This window comes from Papilio machaon, chromosome 19 (assembly GCF_912999745.1).
Source record: "Papilio machaon chromosome 19, ilPapMach1.1, whole genome shotgun sequence".
Taxonomy (NCBI): domain Eukaryota; kingdom Metazoa; phylum Arthropoda; class Insecta; order Lepidoptera; family Papilionidae; genus Papilio; species Papilio machaon.
The window spans coordinates 4,272,703-4,300,130 of NC_060004.1; the positions used below are offsets into that span (position 1 = coordinate 4,272,703).

At 33.8% G+C, this 27,428-nt stretch overlaps 3 protein-coding genes across 5 annotated transcripts in view; 2 read left to right on the top strand and 1 right to left on the bottom strand.

Moving 5' to 3' along the window:
- The window catches only part of LOC106715307, a 28,742-nt gene extending 20,059 nt beyond the window's left edge, over nt 1-8,683 (top strand). Inside the window, exons 3-7 of one of the 2 annotated variants that reach the window (XM_014508580.2) lie at nt 3,855-3,966; nt 5,782-5,841; nt 6,865-7,118; nt 7,546-7,713; nt 7,970-8,683. In XM_014508580.2, coding sequence (XP_014364066.2) covers nt 3,855-3,966; nt 5,782-5,841; nt 6,865-7,118; nt 7,546-7,713; nt 7,970-8,202 — 827 coding nt within the window. In that variant the 3' untranslated portion in view covers nt 8,203-8,683. The remainder of the gene's footprint in view (nt 1-3,854; nt 3,967-5,781; nt 5,842-6,864; nt 7,119-7,545; nt 7,714-7,969) is intronic. The other variant, XM_014508581.2, reaches the window with a different exon arrangement.
- A 675-nt stretch (nt 8,684-9,358) lies between these two features.
- LOC106715187 (angiotensin-converting enzyme) lies at nt 9,359-12,416 on the bottom strand. Its single transcript, XM_045682559.1, has 9 exons — nt 12,092-12,416; nt 11,582-11,952; nt 11,272-11,460; nt 11,090-11,196; nt 10,839-10,984; nt 10,645-10,753; nt 10,084-10,547; nt 9,695-9,850; nt 9,359-9,527 (listed from the first exon to the last, which is right to left on the bottom strand). Exons 1-9 carry the CDS (start codon nt 12,412-12,414, stop codon nt 9,365-9,367), a joined length of 2,028 nt encoding a protein of 675 aa, XP_045538515.1. The 5' UTR covers nt 12,415-12,416; the 3' UTR covers nt 9,359-9,364.
- Nucleotides 12,417-15,543: 3,127 nt separating this feature from the next.
- On the top strand, nt 15,544-24,969 carry LOC106715188 (spliceosome-associated protein CWC27 homolog). Of its 2 annotated transcripts, XM_045682476.1 has the most exons (10): nt 15,544-15,721; nt 15,895-16,003; nt 16,461-16,561; nt 16,880-17,030; nt 17,475-17,664; nt 18,114-18,244; nt 20,809-21,052; nt 21,126-21,326; nt 23,364-23,486; nt 24,805-24,969. In XM_045682476.1, the coding sequence occupies exons 1-10, from the start codon at nt 15,680-15,682 to the stop codon at nt 24,950-24,952; spliced, it is 1,440 nt and encodes a 479-aa protein (XP_045538432.1). In that variant the 5' UTR covers nt 15,544-15,679; the 3' UTR covers nt 24,953-24,969. The 2 variants fall into 2 exon arrangements, with proteins under 2 accessions (XP_045538432.1, XP_045538430.1); XM_045682474.1 differs by lacking the exons at nt 23,364-23,486; nt 24,805-24,969 and adding an exon at nt 21,483-22,390.
- The last annotated feature ends 2,459 nt before the right edge of the window (nt 24,970-27,428 follow it).

Below are 27,428 nucleotides of genomic sequence, written 5' to 3' on the forward strand. Positions count from 1 at the left end.
ACATATCTTTGAATTTCCTCGCAGATATATACAGATTGTATCACGATGTTTTTCTTCATCGTAAGAACGTTGAATAAAATGTTAGATAAATTGGCTCTACTATAACATTAAAAGTTCCTCATACATTTTGTAAGATTTCATATTGTGTTTTTTGTTCTGCCTATTGTTTTGCAATAATTCTATCTAGGTTAATGTAATGTTATGTTTCCGGTTTGTTAGTTAAAATAAAGATGAGAATTATTATTAAAAGAATAAAAACAAAGACATCTTTCTCAGACAATTTTGAATCATCTTTTTTAATTTATTTTATGAAGCATTGTTGTTTTGATATGTAGAATAATGTTATTAGCTATTTGTTACGTTATATACGGATACGAAAAACCAACTTTTAAATTACTGTCTGTCCATATGTCTGAATGGCTGTCAGCAAGGCCGCGATTGTTCTGAGTAATCTCCAATGTAGAGCAATGTAGCTGATGCATGATATTATCTGCTATTATTTTTCTTGCACAGGCGACGTAGTTTTTTAATAAAATAATATCTTCCACAATTATGGAATAACTAGGAGAAAAGTAGTATTTTACTTAGGCTACAGATTGAAAAACAAAAAGTTTGTCGTATATATTTGACTTAACTTTATTTTATAAGTGTTAAAACTTTTACTGCAATATCTGTTATTGTTTCATTCGCGTTTCATTGGTTTCTTTCGTAATTGTATCAGGAAATATTCATGTTCTTATGTGCATAAGATAAGCGTGCTCCAATTTAATTGCGTAAACGCCTTATATCATGTTTTGGTAACTTCACGAAAAAGTTTAGTCAGTACCGAATATTACTTTGAATCGGACGGTTTTTTTTAGTGCGGTGTTCATTTGACGTTTGGTTTTTCAAGAATAATTACAATTAGTGATATGTGATATTGTAAATATATTGTAATGAATAGAAAGCTGTAGAGTTATAGTATAGAGTATTGCGGGTCACATGTCGTAATTGTCTATTGTTAGGGTATTTTTGGTTGCTGTTGTGTTTTTATACTTCTGGTGTCTATGATTATTAATAAACTGATTATCTTATATTCTTGATATAATTTAACATTGGGAGACGCCAATAACAACGCTATCTGTTACACGAATTGACCGGCTTGACCTTTTTTTTTTTTTTTTTTTTTTTTTTTTTTTTTTTTTTTTATACAAGGAGGAATGCTTAATGCATACTCCGTGCCTCGGGGAAGACACGCGAGTTATGTGAGATTCTCTCCCCGAATGGGAGCATACCCACTAAACCTCCTTGTTCCCTCATGGCCATACTGTGGGGCGCCACGGGATCGCGTGAGCTTGCCACCGCGACGCCCCACTGACCGCCCCGGGATGGGCCCTCTCTGCGCCCCCAAGGGGGCGCTGCGCCCTTAGGCGCTCCTCCAGACAACACCGTGCAATGCAGGTTCGGAATCCCCGCCTCCCCCGCTGGTGCCGCCAGGGTTTATAGAGACCCACCTCTTGGCCCCCGTCTTGATCAAGACAGGGGGCCCGCGGTCCCGGTGATCACCGGGATTACGCGCTGGGACGCAGGATCACACGCCATCGAGTAACAGCTCTGTAAGCAGAGTGTCACCGAGGTCGTGCTCCCACGTCCCGATCGGCGGCCACGACCCAATGGGTCGCGCCCCCTCCACTAGGCTTACCTTCCCCTTTCGCTGCCCTGAAAAGGGCAGCTACTCGGTTTGGGTTCACCTTCCCTCGTTGCTGCGGACCCACAAGTGGGCCCGCACCCTAACCTAACTAACCTAGCTTAATCTAGCCTATTCTAACTAACCTACGGGCTCGCCCTCACCTTTCGCTGTCCACACTACAGCTACTTGGTTCGGGCTCACCTCCCTCTGTTCTGCGAGCTCATAAATGAGCCCGCACCCTAACCTACTTAGCCTAGCTTAACCTAGTCTATTCTACTTAACCTATAGGTTCGCCCTCCCCTTTCGCTGTGGTCATTCCAGCTACTCGGTTCGGGCTAGCCTAATAGGCGCTCGCCATATGGCGAGACGCCGCCCTCGTTAACCTAACTAAACCTAGCTTATTCTAACTAACCTCTAAAGGCGCTCGCCTAATGGCGAGACGCCGCCCTCGGTGGCGAGCCCACAAGTGGGCCCGCTGGGGGGCTGTGGCCGGTGTGGTGAGCCGGCAACCCCGACTGCCTGTGTATATATATGTATACATATATATACACACGGTTATCGGCAAGCGGGGTAACCAGCCCAGCCACCAACCCCAACCCCTCATCCTAACCTAACTAACCTAAGTTACCCTAGCTAACCTACCAGTGTTTGGTTCGCGGGGCCGAAGCCCTACCCCGGCATAAGGCCGGGGCGTTCCCCTATCCACCACCCGGGGACGCGCCACGTCGGAGTTCACCTCTCCGCCCACTCGGACAACCGAGCAGGTCCGTGGTGACCGGCTTGACCTGTGCAATACCACGACTACATAGACGATAGGCGTCAAGTAGAAACAATTCCGAGTTTCGTTTTATGAGTGTGCGTGCCGAAAGCCTAATTTTATTCCCCTTTCCCTTCTCACTCTTTTCTTATATGGAAAGGATGAAAAGGGGAAGTGTAATTGATGGAGGACGTATTTGTAGAAGAAATATTCTCTTACAGTTCGTCCTCTCCTCTGTCGATTAAAGATAGGTAACGCATCTGCAATAACAGATATCGAAGGTCAGCGGTCGCTTCGCTTTTTCGGCGAATTCAGGCGTAGATCTGCCCCTTTGGCACCTTGTGATATAAAAAAAATGTAACATTACGATCTTACTAATATTATAAATGCAAGTGTTTAGATGGATGTATGGATGGATAGGTGGATGGATGGATATTTGTTTGAAGGTATCTCCGGAACGGATCAACGGATCTTGATGAAATTTGGCACAGATGTAGAACATAGCCTGAAAGAATACATAGGCTACTTATTAAGTTTTTTTTAATGCCACGCGGACAGTGTCGCGGGCGACAGCTAGTAAAATATATAAACAACTATGATTTAATCACGTGTGTATGATAGACTTGCTTATAATTGGTCTATAATAAGATTTAGAACCATTATACGTTATATTTTTAATTAACTTATTTGTTTAAGGACGAAGTAATGTAAATTACTTATTTAAAATATAATTACTTTGGTTGAGATATGTTACTAATTTGAATATTGAGGGTATTTCCTTTCTATATAAGGATCTTGAAGTAACAATTTCTTTGCATTTAAATTTCGTAAGTTCAACTTTAATGTTTTGAAAGTTTTGGCGAAAACTTACACAACTCGAGAGTACACATTACTACACTGTTCATTTGCAAAATATCCACGAAGTTGTTTTAATTCTGCTATATTTATTTCATTATTTAAATTAATGAGGTAAATCTGTTGCAAGATACAAATCCTGTTTTCTAGAAATTTTGAAGCTTATTTTTAAATTCTAAATATCACTCTAAAATAATAACAACTCATTTTAATAAAAAAGTTTATAATATAAAGTGCTAAAATAACTTTCAAATCTGAAAGAAACATTTATAAAAGTATTTCATAATGAAGTGGACAATTTGTCTGATAATATTTCTCTATACAAAAACTGCAGCTGAAAATAAACTGTTGACTTGGTTGAGGAAACTACCGAAATTGTTCAACCCTCGACAAGATATCCCCCAAGAGAAAAAAGATGTTGAAGGTACGAAGTAAAATATTTTCAGCTATTGTCAAGTCGAAAGGCTCTCTGTTCTCTCTGAAAAGTCTGTGCTCTGTGAGATCTCATTCCTTCAAACATTAGAAAAGGTATCCTAAAATAGTAGTATTAAGATTCAATTTTGTTGTTTCCAGGTTGTGGTATAGCGGTGAACAAGCAGACAGCTCAACGACGGATCGTGGGCGGTGATGACGCTGGATTCGGCACCTTCCCCTGGCAGGCGTACATACGGATCGGATCGTCCAGGTTACTTTGACCTTTGTACATTAAGTTCACAGGCTTCTTGTATTTAGACAAATGTAAAGCACGTAAAGTATTAACAGTATTAGTACCTGAAACTTTTATAGTCTATTGTATACTTCGAGAGTAGAGTCTATAGACATTTACATGCGTACTTTTGATCACATCACTACTCAACATCAGGTGGGATCGTGGTCAAGTGCTTGTTTATTCACTGGATAAATTGACAGTATATATTGAGTCGGTGGCGCAGTTGTAATATGCTAAATCAGACCGGACCGAAATCTAAACGACCAGGTTCGATTTCCGCCATGTACAAATGTCTTTTTTGATTTCTGAATTTCGTATTTACATTTATGAGACTTTCTTACGGTGAAGTTTCCTTCGCATCGTGATGCATTCTGCATATATCTGACAAGAAATTCTATGATTTGTGTAAAGTTAGGCAACCTGCACTGGACCAGCGAGGTTGTCTATGGCCCCTAATTTAGATAGACTCCGAGACCCTGGAGATATATATGAACTGACAACGATGATGTTTTGGTGGAAACCCAAAGTAATGTTGTACCAATATTGTCATGTATCGGCTCTTTCAGAGACGAAGAACCGTCCCTATAAAAACAAAAGATAAATGAAAAAAAAAAAACGTAATAATTATAACGAGAATTTTTTCTTCGTACTTATTTTGTAATAGGAGTATATGTTGTTACTGTGAATTCACTACTTTAATGCAATGTTGCAATAAGTACATGCGTGGTTTAATATGTAGGCTTTTTACGGAGCAGATTTTTAGATAAAGTCATTTTTATATATATTTTTACATCATAAAAACACGCAATGAATTCATTATTTCGTTACTTAGACACGGCATGGCATTGTAAAGATAATGTCTATTGTATGTAGTTGTTTATATGCATATATGTAATTTATATACGTACGTAGTTATGTGGAAGGAATAGATTAACTGGAGTTTGACTTAGTACATGATTAGTATGTGATTTCAGAGCGGTCAACATAGTAGTCCATGTAAGTTTAAAATATATTTTTAGTAATGTTTTACATCTTAATATGCAATATGCTACCCTTACACATAAAATATGCCTAGTAAGATAAAAAAAATATGTCTTGTATGAAAGTTTCAGGTATTCATTATTTTTTTACTAACTTACACCATTCGTAACTTAAAAGTTTTATTTAAAATTATTATAGCGTTGATTATTCTAATTCTATTTTGAAAATTAATACTTTTTTGATAGACTTATTTGAAGAATAAAAGAGATAAAATCAATTTTAAATAATTTTTACTATTGCTTATAAATTAACATACTAATATGTAAGAAAATTGCTATAATTTTTTTTGTGCATTAATAAATACATAGATAATCTCTTGCCTTGCGATTAAAGATTTTGGTTTTGACATATTGATGTATACTAGTGTACACATAGGTTATGTTTCAACTAGACTAAGACACTAAACGGGACACTCAGTGTATACAATGAAGTGTCTTTATATGAACATTAGTGTCTCTTGATTCATTCGTACAATTCTAAACAGTACTAATACTAACAGTAATTAACGTCGCAATTTATGTCGTAGTCTAATTTAACCTTAATGATATTGTGGGTTTCGACTGTTAAGCACTTAAAATCATAGTATTATCTCTCTCATTCCCTTATAAAAAATAGAGACAACAATACATCAGTGTCACGTCAGTCGAATTTCACAGTAATACATTCAGATTATGTAACACACCAAAGCAACATTTACTTCGTGACTAATATTTAACTAAACTAATTGTTATTAATAAATTAATTTTCCAGATGCAACATGCTCATGTCGATATTCGAGCTTATTGGTTGGAAGCAGTGTTGGATAGAGAGGTAAATGTGCGAAAGAGATGCATGAATTAGGTAGAAAACCCTTGACTAGACCATAGAGTAGACAAGGTGGCTATACGTTAAATCAAAATCCTATACAATCTGTATTTAATGTAAAATTCCTTTGGTTTCGGCTTTCTATCGATTGTAGAGTATTCTGCTAATTTTTAGTCTTTTGTTATTTGGAATGCTTTTTCTCCAAAAGCTTACGCAAGCTATTATGTTTTGATCAAAATTAAGCTAGCGTATAACTGTTACTTACGAGTAACCACCAACCTTTTTCGCACATTCCTCTTCGCAAAGTTATTTTTTTATTACTACTATAGAATAGAGACACTGTACAATTGCATGTGATACAGTTGGTTCAGTAAATTAACAATGTGTATTATTTTGCTGTAATAAAGTATCGGTGGAGGGAAATTTACATGTAAGTGAAACAAAACTATTGGCATTTGATTCACTTGTTCCGCATTCATTTTCTCATTTTGAAATATACGAGTAGCTATAGTTTGATTCATCAGTTTTACAAGGTGAGTATAAAAATATAGAGCTATCAAACAATATTAATACGGTGTTCTTAACACTATATTTATCGTAATAATTATTAAATAGTTAAATAAAGGGATAACAGTTTTCATATTTCGAATACAGTATTTATAAGAGTCCAAAAAAAAAAATAATGTTGATATGTATAAAATTACACGGTTTACGTAATGCGAAATTACTTAATTGCATTTATATAACTACAGTTATAACGAAATCATGCCTTACTTTACATTGTTGTACTGAAAGAGTTTATAATTGTTCTGTAAATTTTTATAAGCATGTACGTTGGACAATAAATCAGAGAAATTAGTATATTATAAAAAGGACAAAGGTTTTAATATTCGTCATAATTTAAATGTCTTAAATATCACTAGCACAGTTCAGCTCAGTTTAGAACAATGGTTGAGCTATATGTAATATAATTTTAGTTCCTTACTATGCTGAGTAATAAATCTAAGTGTATTTTAACTTAAATTCCAGATGTGGAGGCTCGTTAATCTCTCGCCGTCATGTTGTGACCGCTGGTCACTGCGTTGCGCGCGCGCAGCCGCGCCACGTAAGAGTGACCCTCGGAGACTACGTCATCAATTCTGCGGCTGAGCCGCTTCCCGCGTACACGTTCGGTGTTCGAACGATCAAAGTACATCCCCTGTTCAAGTTTACACCTCAAGCTGATCGGTTTGACGTCGCCGTGCTGACGCTCGATCGTAATGTGCATTACATGCCTCATATAGGTCAGTTTTAATATACCATCTTTTTTATAGTGTTTTATTCCTCTACCAGCTAATGATGGAGTGATGACCTTAATAATACGATCTATGGACGCTACGGGATAATATAACAAGTACCATCCTATTCAGTCATTTTTTTTTTACTATAGACTTTGTTATTGTACAACAATACAGTTATTTTGTTGCGCATGGCAATTTCTTACGAATGCAGAAAATTAAAGTGAATCAGTAGGACAGTGCAGTACTGCTATTGTTTTAACACACAATTACTGTCGGAACAGTGCTGTAGTTCTGTCCAGTAGGACAGCAGCAGTACATGCAGCAAATAAACTACAACTACTGTTTTGCAACGGCATCCCCTAAGGTTTTCACTGATATCATGAATATTTTTTATAATACAGTCGTAAAGTGTTATCGTAAACATTTCCAGCGCCAATTTGCTTGCCGGAGCGAGGATCTGACTTCCTGGGACAGTACGGTTGGGCCGCGGGCTGGGGCGCGCTAAGTCCTGGATCTAGGCTACGCCCGCGCACCCTGCAGGCCGTCGACGTGCCCGTACTAGACAACAGAGTGTGCGAACGGTGGCATCGTGCTAATGGTAAATATTAACAGTCATTAATTGAAGTCAGTTGCAAAACAATTCAATTTTTAACCCTAGAACACCACAGCAATGAAACTTTATTTATACATAGTGCCATGTCGTCTCTGTTTTGCCAAAGAAAGAGCCTTTGAATGAAAGGGATAACAATATGTATTAATACAAGTATAATCATTAATTTGTTTAAGGCTTATTGAACAATATTAAATCCTAAATCTTCTTTATTTTAATAATGTATTTTCCAATTGTGTTCCAGGTATTAACGTAGTCATATACCCCGAGATGCTGTGCGCTGGCTACCGGGGTGGGGGGAAGGACAGCTGTCAGGGCGACAGTGGCGGGCCTCTGATGTTGGAGAGGGCGGGGCGCTGGTACCTCATCGGTGTCGTATCCGCGGGCTATTCTTGTGCTAGCCGCGGCCAGCCCGGCATCTATCATCGTGTCGCTCATACAGTAGACTGGATATCACATGCAACAACGCTATCATAGCGTTAGTAACAAGTCTTGAGGGAAGTTAACATAAAGGTGAATCTCCACTGTATTACAATATTGCCATCCCTAGCATACTCTTTGAAAAAACAGAGAAAGCAATAGTGTTTGTATAGACGAAATTTTAGATGTGTGAAAATTTCGTATTCAGTGAAGAAAAAGCGTCAGTGATAGTGAAGTGTCTGTGACTTGTCGAATGTCAGTAGATTTTGATACAAAGATTTTTTTTTTGTAAAATCCTTTTTTAAATGTCACTGGCTCAATGCGGTGTCTATTAATGTTACCACCAAAAAGTTGAAGCTTATTTTAAGTTTACTGATTGTAAAGTATATAAGAATAATTGCTTACATCTGTCGATATTTTTTTTAATTAATTAAAATGATCAAAATAAACTAAAACAACATATCGGAAATTCAAAGTACTGGCTAGAAACATTTTTGTTTATCAAATTGTTACCTGGTCTGCTATATTAACCTATACGAATATAGGCTTTATTTATTTCGGTTTAAATGTAATCTAAATGATACTATTAATTAAAGCCAGAAAAATATACTTTTTGTTGAAATGGATATAAAAATACCATAAAAATGTTATAAATTGTTAACCGTCCATAATCGTAATAATCCTGAAGTTTTTTATATCGTCTATAACATTTTGTAAATAAAATAAAGTATTTTTTAATGTAAATAGAAAATGTAAAACCATTAAAATTTGTCAATTTACGATTTTCAATGTCATTGCTTAAATGTAAATATTTTTTTTCATTTATAATTTGTCTGTAACGCTTGGCATAAATTATTTTCAAAAGCTTCGTAATTTATTTCCGTGACGCTAAACTTTAAGGTCTTTTGTTAATATATTTTATCCTTTTTTAAGCTATTTAAGTAACTTTAAATAATATTTAATAAGTTAATAAACTGTATTTATTGTTAATTTAAACTTTTGTTTTATTAATTAATTTTACAATTGAAATTTTTAATTATTTATTTCGTGCATATTTACTTACTTCTTTGGGGCCGTGACAAAGTGAATCTTCGACCTTCAATACAAGAGATCACAAAGACAAAACAAACGAACCATGAATCAGATCAACAAGAAAATAAAATCCCCAAATTAAATGTGACTTTTTAATTTATAAGATTTATTCGAGTCCGTTATCTGATTACCAACCGAGTGGTATATTATATTCTTCGACGAGTTTGATCAAAAAATCTTCCAAAGGCCGATAGTATCGCAAGAGGGCAGCAGCAGAGATGTCATCTTCGTTAAATGTCTCTTTTAATATTTCTCTCCAATGTTGGGAATTACCACGTGACATGAATTTTCTGAAGGTGAAACGACTCTAAATTAATTTAATACACCAAATCGGTCGAATGTACCTCATGGTTGCAAAAATTGGTAAGTAAAAAATTATGTACGTAACTGTACACACAAATCAATTATTTACAATTATCATATCTAAAAGAAACATTTAACCAATAAAATTTCTTACTTCAACAATTTCCCGCTCGTTTTAGCTCCATAAATGTCACATCGATTCAATGGGATTGTTTTTGGCAAAAGCTTGGCTTCTCCGTGCTTCCCAAAGACAGCAACTTTACAGAGATGTTCAAACAATTGATGTTGGAAGAAACTTGCCAAAAAATATCTAAAACAAAAAACTATTTACTACGTATCTATATGTTATTTCTATAGTCGGCAGTCTCTAACGACAAGTGTCTACTTTTGTAGCACTCGTGTATACACAGCAATAGCTGTCACCCTCATTCCAAAAACAGACAAAATCATAGTGTTCTTATGTGCTAAGTGCATTGAAATTCATAGTCATAGTGTTATTTTCGGAGAAACTAAAAATACGCTCGTTAATAACAATAATTTTACCTGATATAAGGAGTATTATCAGCGACATGGTATACGGCGCCTAAATCAAAGAATTCTTCATTTCTCTCTTCAGGTGGTGATATACCTTGAATTTCCAGAGACATTGCCCAATATTTCTTATTCATATTTCCTTCATCTATATTATTTTCAAAATACCTCCATCGGTATTCATCAATGAGCAAAGAAAATGGTATTTGAGGCAGTTTGTTCAGAGCACGTTTTAGTAATAGTATTTCATCGGTGGTTGCATTCATACGTTTATTTGTATCACTTTTAATTGAATCTATCGGGGAAAATATATCTTTTTCTTTATTAGATACATTTGGTACTGCTTGTGTAAGACCTTCGTTTGTTGAATACAAAGTTGAATCATTTATCAATCCCAGTCTGTTTAAATGTTGTGGTGTCATCACGCCGATTGTTATCGCATCACCGATACTTTCATGAAAAGCAGAATTAGCTTGCTGTAAATAAAATTTAACCACGTAACGAATCCAGGTTTTGGTTCAGAATTCAAGTAAATTAGAATGGGTTAATAAATTGTAGATTTAATCTACTTACTCTAAATATACCAGGCTGGTTTGCGTAGGCCATATAATAATGGATATGGCCCATTTCATGATGTAACACGTTGAAATCATGAAAGGAAATGCCAGCACAATATAATAATCTGTAAAATGAAGATATGTCTGTTAGAAAATGCATTTGAATTCTGATTCTGATTTATAGTTATGAAGTAAAACTAAAATGCGGACCTGTAGTCGTCTTCTTTGAACATATTTGCAGCAGTGCCATGACACCGTATTTGATTATCCTCTTTCAAAAATATTGATTTGTGCCAAAAAGTATTCGTCATTGATGGTAATCCTAAAGAAAGATACAAGTCTTCTGTTCTTTTAACCTGAAAGACGTTTGCGAAGTTTATATCAACTCGTGAAAGTCGATTTATAAGTTAAATTAATGTTTAATTTTTTTTTCTTATTAGGTATCTGAACTTGATGCTTACCATATGTTTAACGTCCCATTTCTTTTTCTTCATACTATCGTCCAAATTAATAGAGTTAGGTATGATTAGATCTGATAACGGCTCCCAATTTTGAACCCAGAGATTACCTATATAAAATATATTGTTAATGAAGATCGACAATTAAACTTTAAAATCGGGTCTTTTATATTTAAATACTGTACCAAGTAAATGTGCAGGTATCGGTCCTCGTGTTGGTACGATATCGCCGTACTTTTTCCGAAGAAAGTACCGAACAACTCCATGAAGAAGCGTATACAATGGTTTAACAGACTGGTAGAGTTGTCGACAGTAATGTCTTAGATTTGATATTTCGACTTCCTCACGCCAAGATTCACCGACGTCTGTGTAACCTAAAATGTTAACATGGAAATAGGTTAAAGAAAATACTGCCTACAAATTGTTAAACAAAGTTTTGTTGTTTTTTTCTCATAAAAAAAGTAAGTAGTTCTGATAAATTTAGTTTAGCGTTACCGTTTCTGCGGGCGGCTCTGTTCTCTATATCCACAGCTGTTTTATAATATTCTTTTATCAAAGATCCAGTCTTCTGTCTCCACATTTTCCATATCCATTTTAAAACTTCTTCATCCTTCGATTTTTCTATCAGATCTTCTAAATCCTTTTGCTTAAAACACAAAGTCTGTTCTTTCGTAGTTCTTTGTTCTAGGATATTGTATTCGTTTGCGTTTTCTTTGTCTACTTTTAATAAGTATTCTTTGATTCTACGTTCATTGTATTCTACATTGTTATTTGTTATAGATTCTGAATGAGATGTTATCTTGGGGATACAAACTTGCGCATTGTAATAGATTGATAGCATTTTTTCATTCAATTTGTTTAAAAATCTACAACAGAGAAAACAAATTACTTAATTATTGTAACATAAGGTCAATACTATGTTGATAATGTTATAACGAACGTACGTGAACGAAACAGTTTATTTCTATAATATTATGTAAGTGCTACATTTTCTTATTGTATTACCTTGCTTCTTCCAGATTGTACGTTGGTCCCCTGCACAACAAAAACGACTGCCTCTGCTGTGTTCCATTTGTTAGAATGTTTTTTATTTCAGTCAACTTATTGCAAGTATTCCTTTGCCATATTATTCTTCTTTTTAAATACGCAAGTGATCTCTCTTGTGTTCCTGCATTCGGGTTGATGGAAGAGCTCCATTCTATGTCTGCAGCAATCGCGTTATATTTGACTACATCTTTGTTAATTTCCTCGAATAGTTTATCCACTATGTGAATGCAGTTGCTTAATTTTAGGATGTAAAAAATAAATATTACTATTCTAATTTTCATTTTTGCTTTTGTAGCTGTAAGAACGATAAATAAGTTAAGTACTTTTCATCGTCGAAACAGTCCAACAAATACTTGTGTGATTTTTTTGAATACACGAAAAGATCAAGCATGTTAGATGTTACAAAATCCTTAAAATAATTTTTAGTTATTTTTTTGACCTTAAATATTACAAGCTGGTTAATTAAAAACGGCCACACCCAAGTACTTGAAGTATTCAGTGCTTACATGAGATTAATTATTAATTACTTTATTATTATTACCAGCCTAAAAGAAATAAAAGTATACATTTAAGCTTTCCGTTAACAAAGCTTAACAAATAATTTGACCCTCCTTTATAAGTTATCGATGTTATCATTTATCAACGCGCCGTCGAGTGTCAGTGATTTCATATCCTGATGGCTTTCATTAAAACTCTTAGTCGGCGAGTGTTTTATCGCACAACTTGATATTACACTCAATTTTCCAGATCCATTTTTTTGATTAACATATTGATTGCGGCAAGTTGAAACACTGTAGTTACAGGAAAAAATCTGTGCCGTTTTTATATGCTGAATGGTGAACATTTGGTACAAATGACATTTTGCTTAGACCCACTATAAAGAAATATAATAGATACTATAACTTTGCGGATTTATTGAGGTGATTATATTGTTTAACTAATTACGAGGTAACTGTTATTGTTTTATCCTTATTTATACGATTTATAAAATCATTTTCAATAATAACAACGGTTTATAAAGCACTCTTACATATATCTTACTAATGTTACAAATGAGATGTTTAGATGGATGGATGGATGGATGTTTGTTTGAAGGTATTTCTGAAACTGCTTAACGGATCTTGATGAAAATTGGTACAGATATACAATATATAATTTAAACACATAAATATGTTTAATGTTTGATGGCAAAGTAAAAAGCACGTTTAAAATAATTTATTAAAGTGTATGGTTTTGGTAATAACTTAATGAAAACTTAGTAAACAAGCAAATTAAGAAGTAGACAAGGCAATAGAAATATGAAGAACTACTCCAAATTAAAATCGTCTTATCCTGCTATGAGATTCACTTATATTTTACAAAGTAAATAATTTTTAAATTAATTAACAAATTAAATGATTTTAATACGAGACAAATTATTAAGTTCCAAAACTTACCCATTCCAAAAGTAATGAAACTTTTGTATTAAATAACAATTGAAAATCGAAAAGATAAATTAAGAAACGCTTTCCAAAGTTAGACGCTGGCGTACGGTCTAGGTGTCGTTTGCAACTGTACTGAAATGAGAATTCACGGGCCGTGATCTATAAGTGAGCGATTTTATTCGGAACCTTTAGGCTTGTGTCCCAATGAGTAGGCTATACCATATATTTACATAGTTTATATGTCCCTTGGGATACTTTTCATGTCATTTTAAATGTCACACTATCCCACTTCCAAAAATATAATAATATCCTTTAAAGATCATTCGTATTAAATTATGTAAGAACGATGTATTACTTTCGATTTAAAAGGAAAGAAATCAATTAGTTCATATATCTTTTTAGATGTTTTTGAAATTTCAGTCAGATTGTTTTAAATTCCAGGGTTATCGGTGTTCATTACTTACTGGCTTGTACATGCGAAATTAAAAAAAAAACTTAGAGAGTGGCCTATGTGCTGTTCCAGTCTTAGGTAGTCAATGTGTTCTTCCAGACTGTGTTCTATATGTACATCAAATTTAATCGAGATTCGTTTCGCTATTCTGGAGATACCTAATAACTTTCGCTTTTATAATATTAGCAAGAATTTAGATTACTAAGTTTTTCTCGTAATTATTTTGGTTAAACTATAACACACAATTTCTAAATAGCCGTATATACTCGTACATAATTATTTACTTTAGCTTTTTGATTTTTTAATAAATAAATTTATAAAGCTTTAGGTGTCGCAACTCCCTAAAGGTAACAAATAAGCGTTGTAAATCCTCCCAGAGGGTAGCGAGACAATAGCAGTCCATCCTAATTGAAACGGCAATAAAGCGGTGTCGAGCCTTGGTTTTACAATTCCTTATACATTTATATTACGTCTCTATTTTAGTACAAATTAATTGAAACAAAAAACAGATGGATTTTCACTGTGCTGAAATGAAGAACTGATGATCAGTAACTACCAGACTTACAATCTTGGGGTCAAGATTTGATTCCAATCGCTTTGAATAATAAATATGTTTTAAGAATTTTACTCATAGATGTAATGTAAAGATTTGTTACGATTTTGTTTGTGTGTTTCATTTGTCAATAAAAGGAAAAGTTTACCTACATTTAAATGTTTTTAAGAATTAAACTTACAGCTGGCTGCCATAGTTAAACTTAGTTTATTCGACTAATAGAAGTTGACTACTGTTTACTCATTCTCATTTGTAATTTTTCAACTAGAAAAATAGTTGAATACATCTGACAAGAAATATAAACTTAATAACAGTAACATATCAATATTAAATAACAGTACGAAATAAAAAATCATCGAAGGTGCAATAAAAATAACTTAGAAATACTTTTCAGATTGAAAGCAGCGAAGCGGATAATTCTTTCATGCGTAAAGTTAAGTGGAATATTTCTTCAACGAGTTATTTGGAATTTTGTATATTTTCTATTCTGTATTTCTTGTGTGCACTATCGATAATGTTATTAATACATATTTTAAAAAAAACTAATGAAGCCTATTTCACTTGATTCTGTTTGATCTCGTATTCGAAACATTTATTTCAATACATTAATGTAACGAAGTAGTTTGAATGGTTTTAAAGAAGAGAGAAATTAACTTTGCGGGCGAAAATTGAACTTGTTTTTGTAGACGTGTTTTAGCGGTGGAAACTCATGGTTATGTTAAAGTGACACATTCTTAACATGAAAGAAATCAAGATCGCTTATTTTGTAACTGGTCTGTATTTCTATTGATTCATAAGAATTTTAAATGTATTAAGTAATTTTGATGTGAAATTAAAAAAAGAAACAACATTTTCAACTTTTCAGGAACTCGAAACGCAATTAGTAAAAATATTGCGTAAAACGGACTTTCGTAACGAAATTTAATAGTTGACAATGACTGACAGTGACATATGACAATTGACAACAGACAAAATAATTTGGAATTTGGATACTGTAGAACTTATAAGTGAGGTTGAGGTATTCAAATATTTTAACTTGCGGTATTTACTAGATGACTACAAGTTGTATTGAAATGTTAAGTTCATAAATATACAAGAACTAGAATAGTGCCTTCGCAATGAGTAACATTTACATTCAAGAACCTCCTGCACTTGGAAAGGTATTTTTTTTAACATATTAATTTCCACGGACTATAAAATTTTCATCGATAAAGTATCTTTTAATGTAGTAACAAATCCTTGGTTAGCTATTCAACTACTTTTCATGAAGTTTCGAATATTTAAAATTGTATTTATCCAATGCTTCCAATCCAATTGGGTGTTATAATTTCAGGTTCTTCTAAAGACATCAGTTGGTGAAATAGATGTTGAGTTATGGACAAAAGAAGCACCAAAGGCTTGTCGAAATTTCATACAGTTATGTATGGAAGGATATTACAATGGTAAACTATAAATTTACTTTCACACAATAAGTGTGCATGCCAGAGGCGTAATTTTACTGCTCTTTCCCGTCCCAGCCTTTATAAAGAAAGAATGGGAAGGGGAAGTCGATTTGATGGAGAAGGGGATGTATATGAAGGGGAAATGTACTCTTTCTTTGTGTCCTTTCCTCTGAATAAAAGATAGATAAGATGTCTATGGGTAGTGGTTGTTTCTCTATTTTGCGATTGCTGCTTGCTTGTTTGTACCTTTATAATCTTACTAATATTATAAATATGAAAGTTTAGATGGATGGATTGATGTTTGGTTTGAATCTCTGGAATGGATCTTGTTGAAATTTGGCACAGATGTAGAACATAGTCTGGAAGAAGACATAGGCTACTGATTAAGTTTTTTTATTCCGCGCAGACCGGAGTATTGAAAAAAAAACTCTAATAGTTTGTTAAATTTATTTTTCAGGAACTATATTCCATAGGGTAGTGCCAGGGTTCATAGTACAAGGTGGTGATCCCAATGGTGATGGCACTGGAGGTGAATCTATTTATGGAGAACCTTTTAAGGTAATAAATTGTAGAAATTGGCACCATCTTTATAAACTTAAATCATTAATCAGGTGATTGAAAAAAAAAAAAAAACTGAATCATTTAAGGAAAGTACTGTAGGATGTAATTAGGGATGATATAACTAGACTATACTTTGAATTTAATTAGCTAGTTCTTAGTTTCATAATTGATTATTAATTATCAATTACTATGTACAGTATAAATCTCAAAAATACATACATTGTAGAAGGGACGTCCATACATTATTTTTAAAAGTTATTGAAGCAATGTTAAGTTTAATAATCATTTTTAAATTAAAATAGTTCCATATTGTAGGATGAATTTCATTCACGTCTGCGTTTCAATCGACGTGGGCTGGTAGCAATGGCAAATGCGGGGAAAGATGACAATGGTTCACAATTCTTCTTTACTCTCGGTGCTACACCGGAGTTACAAAACAAGCATACAATATTTGGAAAAGTTACGGGTAAATTGTAATATACATGTTTCAAAAGTAAATCTATACATAGTCGAGTTTTGTGAAATGTTGAAATTGTTCTTTCTATGTTTTTCCATTATTAACAATTTTAGCATGTTGCTATTGGAAGGTGGCGGTGGGAAAGGCCTATGCCCAGCAGTGGGCAGATAAAGGCTGTTGATGAAGATGATATTGCTATAGCTTATTAGATAAAAAGAAAATATTATGTTTTCATGCAGGTGTTCAAGATTGCAAACGTGTCTGTTTGAATATGTAATTAGATATTTGTGATAATCTTATAAGGATTTTATAATTATATTTTTTCATATTTTTTTTACAAATTAATTTAAATGGGCGTTTAATCATTTTTTAAATACATCAATATCTTATTCTTATATTAATTGAAAACGAAAACTTGTAAATATTTAAGAAATCCTGTCTATATATTTTAAGGTGAGACAATATACAACATGCTGAAATTAGCAGAAGGTCTTATCGGTCCGGATGAAAGACCGGAGCATCCCCACAAGATAACCAGTACAACAGTATTGATAAATCCATTTACTGATATTGTACCTAGAGTTACAGCTGTTAAAATAGAAGAACCACCGAAAAAGAAGAAAAAAGAACGAATTGGTGTCAAGTTAGTATGACATATACTCAGTTTCAAACGCTGTTTGACAATTTTAGAGTAGATTTGTAGGAATTTTTGTTACTACATCTTTTATATCTACCACAAAAACCCTCACAAGGATGTGATTTTAATTGTATTTTCAGAGATAGGGTCAATATTTTGAGATTATTTTTTTTCTTATTGTAGCCATTATGAGATATTTAAACAGAGTCTGTTATTGAAAAAAATATATTACATATACTTATAATAAAGAATGATTTAGGTGTTTTGTTTGGATTGAATAGGCTCTAAAACTATTGAAGCTATTTGAAAAATTCTTTCACTGTTGGAAAGCTACACTATCCTCGGATGACATATGCTAGATTTTTTAATTCCGCGCAGATCAAGTAGCGGGCAACTGCTATTTTATTTAAATTATATTTTGTATTTATGCAATGTTCATGCAAATCCCTTTTCAGAAACTTTGGTCTGTTATCATTTGGTGAAGAAGCTGAACAGGATGAGGATGAAGCTCAGGAGTACAGAGGGAAGCCGAAATCAACACATGATTTACTTGAAGATCCAAAGCTAAGCAAGAAAACAGCTGCGGGTATTTATATATTAGGTCCTTACATATGAAATTGGCGTTTTGTATGGGAGGAAAAAAAGTCGAATATTTTTTAATATAATATATTTAATTAATCAAAGTATGAACCATTATTTACTATGCACTTTTGCCATCTCATAGGTAGTTCATTGATCCCTTTACTAAAAAAAACAGTCGGACGGGAATCAATAAAATCTTTGAAGGCGATTCGGACTGCCCCATCGGAGTTGAATTTTTTCCCTTGCAAGAAGTTATCCAAATTTCGAAAAAAATGGTAATCTGTTGGAGCAAGGTCCGGGGAGTACGGAGGATGTCTTAGACTTTCCAATTGAAGCTCTTCTAATTTAGTAGCCGTCTGTTGCGCAGTGTGTGGTCTAGCGTTGTCGTGAAGCAGCAGTGGCGTGGAGCGATTGACCAGCCTAGGTTGTTTAGCCGCTAGCTTTTCCATCATGGTTTGCAATTGCTGACAATAGACATCAGCCGTAATAGTCTGGCCAGATTTGAGAAAACTGTAATGAACAATACCGGCACTAGTCCACCAAACGCTTACAAGTAACTTTTTTGGGGTTAATTTTCGCTTGGGGCAGGATTTGGCTGACTGGCCAGGATCCAACCATTGCGCTGAGCGCTTCCGATTATCGTAAGGAACCCATTTTTCACCACAGGTAATGATTCGGTTTAAAATACCTTCATTATTGTCCCGGTTTAGTAATGTAACGCAACAGTCGACGCGCGTTTGCCGGTTTGCTTCAGTCAATTCGTGAGGTACCCACCTTCCAAGCTTTTTAATCTTCCCAATTTGCTTCAAGTGAATTAAAACAGTTTTATCACTAACATCGCAGCCTGCAGCTAACTCGGACGTGGTTTGCGATGGATCCGCTTCCACAATAGCCTTCAACTCTTCATTATCAACTTGAGTCTCAGGCCGTCCACGGGGCTTGTTCTGCAGATCGAAATTTCCAGAACGAAAACGTTGGAACCAAAAACGAACTGTGTTTTCTTTTGCAACACGACCGCCATACACATCATTCACCCTTCGAGTCGTTTCCGCAGCACTAGTGCCACGGCGGAACTCGTACTCGTAAATAATGCGATATTTTAAGTTTTCCATTTTGTAAAATGAGTGACGCAAACAGAAAGAAACAGAAGAAAAAAACAAACGAATGACGGTTATCGAACCACAAATACATGAGTCTATAGCTGTACAAATTTGAATTTGGAATTCCTTACCAAAGAGGAGAAATTCGTGATTAAATTGGCCAGTACGAAAAACGCCAATTTCATATGTAAGGACCTAATATTAGGTATAACGACTCGAAGGGTGAATGATGTGTATGGCGGTCGTGTTGCAAAAGAAAACACAGTTCGTTTTTGGTTCAACGTTTTCGTTCTGGAAATTTCGATCTGCAAAACAAGCCCCATGGACGGCCTGAGACTCAAGTTGATAATGAAGAGTTGAAGGCTATTTTGGAAGCGGATCCATCGCAAACCACGTCCGAGTTAGCTGCAGGCTGCGATGTTAGTGATAAAACTGTTTTAATTCACTTGAAGCAAATTGGGAAGATTAAAAAGCTTGAAAGGTGGGTACCTCACGAATTGACTGAAGCAAACCGGCAAACGCGCGTCGACTGTTGCGTTACATTACTAAACCGGCACAATAATGAAGGTATTTTAAACCGAATCATTACCTGTGATGAAAAATGGGTTCTTTACGATAATCGGAAGCGCTCAGCGCAATGGTTGGATCCTGGCCAGCCAGCCAAATCCTGCCCCAAGCGAAAATTAACCCCAAAAAAGTTACTTGTAAACGTTTGGTGGACTAGTGCCGGTATTGTTCATTACAGTTTTCTCAAATCTGGCCAGACTATTACGGCTGATGTCTATTGTCAGCAATTGCAAACCATGATGGAAAAGCTAGCGGCTAAACAACCTAGGCTGGTCAATCGCTCCACGCCACTGCTGCTTCACGACAACGCTAGACCACACACTGCGCAACAGACGGCTACTAAATTAGAAGAGCTTCAATTGGAAAGTCTAAGACATCCTCCGTACTCCCCGGACCTTGCTCCAACAGATTACCATTTTTTTCGAAATTTGGATAACTTCTTGCAAGGGAAAAAATTCAACTCCGATGGGGCAGTCCAAATCGCCTTCAAAGATTTTATTGATTCCCGTCCGACTGGTTTTTTTAGTAAAGGGATCAATGAACTACCTATGAGATGGCAAAAGTGCATAGAAAATAATGGTTCATACTTTGATTAATTAAATATATTATATTAAAAAATATTCGACTTTTTGTTCCTCCCATACAAAACGCCAATTTCATATGTAAGGACCTAATATATTAATAATGTTATGGTGACAAAAACTGTAGGCCCACTGAAAACCTTATAAAAATCATATTGTACGAATCAACATTTCCAATACAGATGACCTAATACCTTGTTTTTTTCTATCCAATTTTAGGTTACCATTATTCTCAATAAAAAGTTTATTTCATGAAAAGTTCATTTTTCATCAGGTTCATCAAATTTAATCATGTAGACTTGCAATAACTTTTTTTACAGAACTAGAGTTAGAAGAGGAAAGTATGAAAGAAGAAATGTCAAACAAGGATTTAGAAAAGAAAAAAGAAGAAACAGTAGTCGCCGTTAATAACATACGAGATAAGTTAAGCAGTAAGAAGAGAGGAAAAAGTCCTGAAAATGAGAGTAATAAGAGAAGAAAAGAAGATGATAATGATAAAGAGAGTAGTGCAGAAGAAGAATATTATTTAGGCAAAGAAAGAGACATGGAGAGGTTAAGGGAAAGGTATAATATATTTAAATATGTATTAAGATGAATGTTTAATTCAGTTTATCTGATAGTAACTTATATCTTTCAGGGATCGTATAAGAAATGAAATTCGACAGTTAAAGAAAGAGATGAAAGATACCAAAGAAGATAACAATAAAGCAGAAGATTTGAAAGAAGAGAAAAAACCTGAGAAGTCAATAGAAGATAATGAAATGTATAAGCAATTCGTGGAAGAACAGGAGAAGTATAAAAAAATTAAAGAAAAGATACCAAAGAAAGGTGCTGCTCGGTAAGTTTTTTATATATTTGCTTTCTATTTCCATGTATTTTTTTATTGTTTCTTAATTATTTCGACATGTTCACAACCAAAAAGTTAGTGGAAAAGTGGGCTAAAAGTAGCAAAAAGAATCAAAGAACATTCAAGAAAACATATACGTCTTTTCAGAAGCAGACGTACGAAATTTACTAGAAAAACTACACGGAAAAAACCTTGGGTGAAGAATTTATATGAAAATCGTGACTATCCTGACAATTACACTGACCGAAAGTTCTTAGAGGAATTAAGAAAGAATTTGTTCGTGGAAAAAGTGACTTTAAAACAAGCGGTGCAAGGTTCATTTCGTGTCGTTTTACGTTTGTGTTTGTGCGTTATGTACGCTGTATTGTACGTTTATATGTACAATAGTTGGATACATACATATACAGTGATAAATTCATCAGTGGCAGTGTCAAGTGCGTGTTATATTTTATATGTGTTATTTGAAGGTAGTGATTTATTGAGACATTTTAAAACCGTCCTTGTGTACTTGGTGATAGGGTATCTTTTGTCTCCTATCTTGCACACTTTGACAGATACAGTTAGTACAGATACAATATATGCGTGGGCTGTCATAATGATGTTGGTTCATTTGATATTTTTCGATTACGACGTACCAGCGGCGCTAGTGTCGCAGTCTTTATCAATAAATGCCGCGATATTCGCTTCAGTTTGTCTCGTATCAAGATTATCAACGCCTTTCGATGCGTTCATTTTATTGACTGTGTCTGTGATATTTTTTGTCTTAAGCCCTCAATTATTTCAAGTATTTTTACACACGAGACTGTTTCTGGTTTTATTTTTTATCGTTTTATTTCTAACGTTGGTAGGATTGTATACGGTGTCGATTACTATTTTGTGTTATTTTGTTATGTTGGTAGTTGTAATTAGCGTGTATTGCCCCATTGCTTTTGTTAGGTGGCAGAAGTATAAGGATAATAAATATGGTCCATGGGATGAGGCTGTTATTGGGGATTGTGATGACTTTGACGATACTTTATGCAATTAGTATTAATATATAATTGAAAAGTGTTACATTTTAAAAAGCCATATTACTGTCTCAAATGTTTTACTTATTTTATAATTTAATTTCTTGGGAAAATTTAATATAATTATAGGATACTTACTATTGGTTTCTGACACCAAAATCCCCGTTTTAAAACATATGTTTTTCTCAGTTTGGTCAAAGATAGGAATGATAATATATTTTATTCTGAGTTTTTGGTCTCAGAAATCAATGATTAGTAATGTTAACATGAAAAAATAATTTTAAACGTAAAGAGGCTTTCTATTTAGAGTTGAGTATTCTTTTGATATAGATGTGCGCAGCCAAATCATGTCATAGAGGGATGGCATGATTTGATTCTTTCTGAAGTAATAGAGGCAAAACTCTGTTTTTTCTTTTTTTTTTTTCAGTATTAACCAACACAAGCTCTTTTTGTGTATCTTACATTGTTTGAACATTTGCAACAAAGAATTCTGTTTTTCTTCCAATCTTTTTAAATTCGATTGTTCAGATTTATAATAACAACAAAAATAATAATTAATTTATGAACTCATTCATACAAAGGTTTAATGTATTATGACTTTTTTAATAAATGTTATTCACTTAAATATAAGTAGGTAGAAAAATTTCCCACCATTGTTGGCTTTATTTAAAAAAATAATGTTTCATATTTAATTAAAAATCGCTAGACATTTAAAATAATTATTTTGTCATGCTGTTTATAATTTTATATGACTGATGAATTATTGGAAATTTTTGTTTTATAAATATTTAATAAAAATTTTGAGTAAAATCCTCTTTCAATTTATTTAGTTCCCTTTAATTAATTATCCTTTCGAGGGTTTACTAATATCTTAGTACTTACTTCATTGCCAAATATATTTTCAATATGAAAAAAAAAACGAAATTTGTATCAAAATAACAAATAAATAAAATGTAAAATATTCAACTTTAAAATTGAAATAAAATAATTTGTGTATTTTAAATCAAATTTGTTGTTTCAGGGAAGACTTTACTTTACAATTATTGGCTAAGTTTAAAAACAAACTTCACGCAATCAAAGAAAAGAATCAGACAGAAAACGAGACAATCAAAGAGGATGATGAGAATTTTAATACACCCGATTGGTAAGCTTGTATAATAATGCATGGCTTATTTCAACTCAAGTCTTACTAGTCGTCGCTAAGGGATGCTCTTAGTGTAAGTTTACACTATGCGACTAGTTAAAGACTGAGTAAGGGGGTTAAACGAACACACCTTTACTAAATTAAGCGGTCGTTAAACGGTTTTCTTTTTTAGCCGACATCAAAAAGAAGGAGGTTATCAATTCGACTGTATTTTTTTTTTATGTGTGTTACCGCGAAACTCCGCCCCTGGTGGTCCGATTTTGATAAAAAATGTGTGAAGTGCTTGCAGATGGGTCCCATTTTTTTTTTTTAAATAACTAGAAGACTAGTAGATTTTGTTAGTGTATCTTGTTTTACGAAAATCAAACAAAACTTACAATTTTAATCGTGAGTTTTAGATGTAATAAGTTGATAATACAAAAAAATAACTTCTTAGAATAATTAGATTTTTAATTATAATTTTTTTATATTTATCACAGAAATATCAGATAAAGTGTTGATTTTATTTTAAATTATATCGAATGATTTGCACATCTCGAGTTAATTACATAATGTATAACAATCTTCATGATTGTAGCAGTTATAGTTCGATGATTTCATATATTTGGATTTAATAATCTAGTTGATCCTACTAATAATAAAAAAAAACTTGAGAGGTGTGTTGGGACACCCGGATGGAACGAAGTTCCTTTCGATTAATTAGTGAAGGAACCAATGTTTATTCTATGAATAAAAAACTTAAGTCTTCACAAGAAGTACATTTTATTTCTATGAATTTTCGTTATATATTGTCACGTCGTTGCCATGGTGAAGTAGCGCTCATTCGTCTATAGCAAAAAGTGTCGTGACAACTTTTCGTAAGATTTTTTTCCGTCTAGCCCCCTTTTACAACGCGCGATAAGGAACTTCGTTCCAATAAATGGGAAAGTTTAAATGGATGGATGTTTGTTTGAAGGCATCTCCGGAACGGCTCAACGAAGTCGCAGGCGACAGCTAGTATTTTATAAAAAAGCATAATTTATTTAGCTTTTACCCGCGATATGGAATTAAAAAACAACTTATAAGCCTATGTGTTCTTCCAGACTATGTTCTACATCTGTGCTAAATTTAATCAAGATCCGTTCAGCCATTCTGGAGATACCTTCAAACAAACATCCATCCATCCATCCAAACATTTAGTAAGAAAAGTATTCAAATAATGAAAAATTTTGATGAAAGTTTTTGACGTTGAGAATAATGTAATGATCTAGATAATTGTATTTCCTTCGCAGTCCAACTCTTCCTATCCTTTTCTTTCACATCTATTTATCTCTCTCAGGATGGGACATACGCTGCGTTTCGAAGACAAAGGCGCCGTGCTTGCGAAGGACGCTTCGAACAAAGGCGACGACTGGTTCGATATTTATGATCCTAGAAACCCCCTTAACAAGAGGAAGAGGGAAAAGTCTGATAGAAAAAGTAAATAATAAATGATTTAAGATTATCTGTTGTTTTATTTTTATATTTATAAAATCATTTGATGACTGACATTTAACTATTGGGCTACGTTAACTTCTATGATTAACTTTGCTTGATCTCTGAATGCTTTCATTTCAAATTAAATTAATTATAACCTTAAAGAAGAAAGAAAACTAACGTATTCGTAAATTAAGAATTTCCAACCGTTAAAAATCGTTTAAAAAGATCAACGAGCCGTCACGTGGTCAATGAACTCTGTACAAATTAATTCAAACTGAAACAAGTAAAGGTGTTACTATACTCGGCGTTATCCTCAAACGTTGATGTTCAGACTATCAGGAGCATCGCCGGTCAAAGTTTACGGGTCACTGTAGTCGTAATTACACCTGCTTTAGTGTTGCTCGTCACTTATCGAAGATATTCTACATGAAACTTAAAATTGCTTTAGTTTATACATTATTTTGAGAAAGAGGTCCCAAATTTTTATACTAGTCTACTGAAATAGTCACTGACCACAAGACAAAGTTACAAATATTAAATTTCCCAGTATAATGCTTATGGTCATTGTTATAACCCTCGCAAATCAGTGCTAGAGCGTTTTCAAACGAGACATTGACAGATTTCTTTTTTCATATAAAACAGTACTATAACCAAATGAGTTAAGATTATTTTATTGCATGATTTTAGAACACAGAAGAAAAGAGTAATGATTGATTTTTAGATGTTTTTATCGTTATGAATAATATTCATCTACTATCGACATTACATAATATGTATATCGACATTACATATTATGTAATGTCGATAGCACAGCATCCCGTCTCTCAAAACACACTTGTATTATTAAATTAATAATAAATTTGGCGCGATGCCGTCAGCACACTGATTGGACGATAAACAAAACCGTACACGGTGGGTAATTATCTCATTCAATTTCTTACTCTTTGTGTTCAGTTCGGAAAAATAGTATGGATACGACTAGACAAATTTCGATTTTTCTTTTTCGATCCTGCAGTCAAATTATTTTATATAGTTTTGTGGGACTTTGTTCTAATCCCAAGACTAACAACGTGTATTAATAAATAAAGAAGTAAAATTGATTTTTCAGTGAATTTCCACAACCGAAACACATGTATATAACATATTGTTATCTCTACTTTTTCGAATAGATTAAGTGAGAAAATAATTTATTTCTAAAAAAGTATTTTAGTATTGGGAGCTTACAGTTACAGATCATTAGTGTTTTATAGGCCAAGTTCTAATCATCGTTTTGTGCTATAATTACCAACGTCGGCATAATTTTATACAAGGATGTTCTCAAAAATTTTTAAAACTATTTATCCATACATTTCTAACGTTACCCTGCCTTAGTAATTTTTGTTGTTTAGTAATCTAAGGAGTTTCAGAATCTTAATCTAGCGGTGCCTTTCCAAAAGTTCGTGAGAAAGCGCCTGAATTTAGTGGTTATTTCGCATTCTAAAGCAAAACTTTTTATTTCACAAGATACACAATGAAAATGTTAGAAATGCACAAATATTCCCGTTATTATGCTAGGCGCTTTAAAATAAAACTTTCAAAGACATTTATGTATTAGCTTTTAAGGTTTTTCTTTGTATTACACGTATACCACGAAATATTGTTTTCCTTATCATCCTCTTTAAAAATAAGAGTTTTGGCAGCGGAAACCCACGGTTAAATCGAGGGACGGTACTACTGCAGGCAAACTTAAAGGATAATCTCTCAGAACATGATTCTAGCTGGTTTTAAAATATATATATATTTATATTCTACTAGCCGTCGCCAGCGACTTCGTTAGCGCGGAAATAAAAAAGTAGCCAGAGAAAAAAATTAAAAATAGAATTTTCGTTTTAAGTAACACGTAGGTATATGTACAAAATATGACTTTGTTTTCGATATTACATTATCTTTTGTTCCGGCTGGGTTTCAGAAAGATAAGACATTTATTTTCTATAATATACCTTTTTTTAAATAATCACAAACAGACATTGTATGAAGCGATCACAATCTCAGGTATACGTAGCTTATTCAACACTTATATTTATCCGACCAATTTATGAGCTTGCTATAAAACTAACAAGACTTAATAAAAGACAATAGAAATGATTCCCATGTGTATATCTCATAATTAAGCGATGGCTATCTTATGAGTTTCCAATAAAAACGTTTATGAGTCATGTCTAATTACGAGGTCTTCAAACTTTATAAAGGCCCCTGAAATATTAATCACTCTAATATTGTGTCCTCTCAACAAATACTAGTCAGTGACTTACATGTTTTTATGCATATTTTTGAAAGCTTGTGAGATGGGTGCGATTGGGTTTTTCTCTGTCAATATGATTAGCTATTTATAGTCCTCGGCGCTCCCTTATGGCGAAAAACGAAACTAATAACCAGTAGTAGAGGTTTTAAATAGCGTCTTATTCTACAATCTACAAGTATCCTCATCGGACTGAGGTCATCCCT

Coding starts and splice junctions, on each gene's coding strand:
- LOC106715187 (XM_045682559.1), bottom strand. CDS start 12,414: ATGAAAATTAGAATAGTAATATTTATTTTTTACATCCTAAAATTAAGC. Junction 11,953..12,091: donor TACAATCTGGAAGAAGCAAG/GTAATACAATAA, acceptor TCTCTGTTGTAG/ATTTTTAAACAAATTGAATG. Junction 10,985..11,089: donor AATGGGACGTTAAACATATG/GTAAGCATCAAG, acceptor AACGTCTTTCAG/GTTAAAAGAACAGAAGACTT.
- LOC106715188 (XM_045682474.1), top strand. CDS start 15,680: ATGAGTAACATTTACATTCAAGAACCTCCTGCACTTGGAAAG. Junction 15,722..15,894: donor AACCTCCTGCACTTGGAAAG/GTATTTTTTTTA, acceptor TTATAATTTCAG/GTTCTTCTAAAGACATCAGT. Junction 18,245..20,808: donor AAGCAAGAAAACAGCTGCGG/GTATTTATATAT, acceptor CTTTTTTTACAG/AACTAGAGTTAGAAGAGGAA.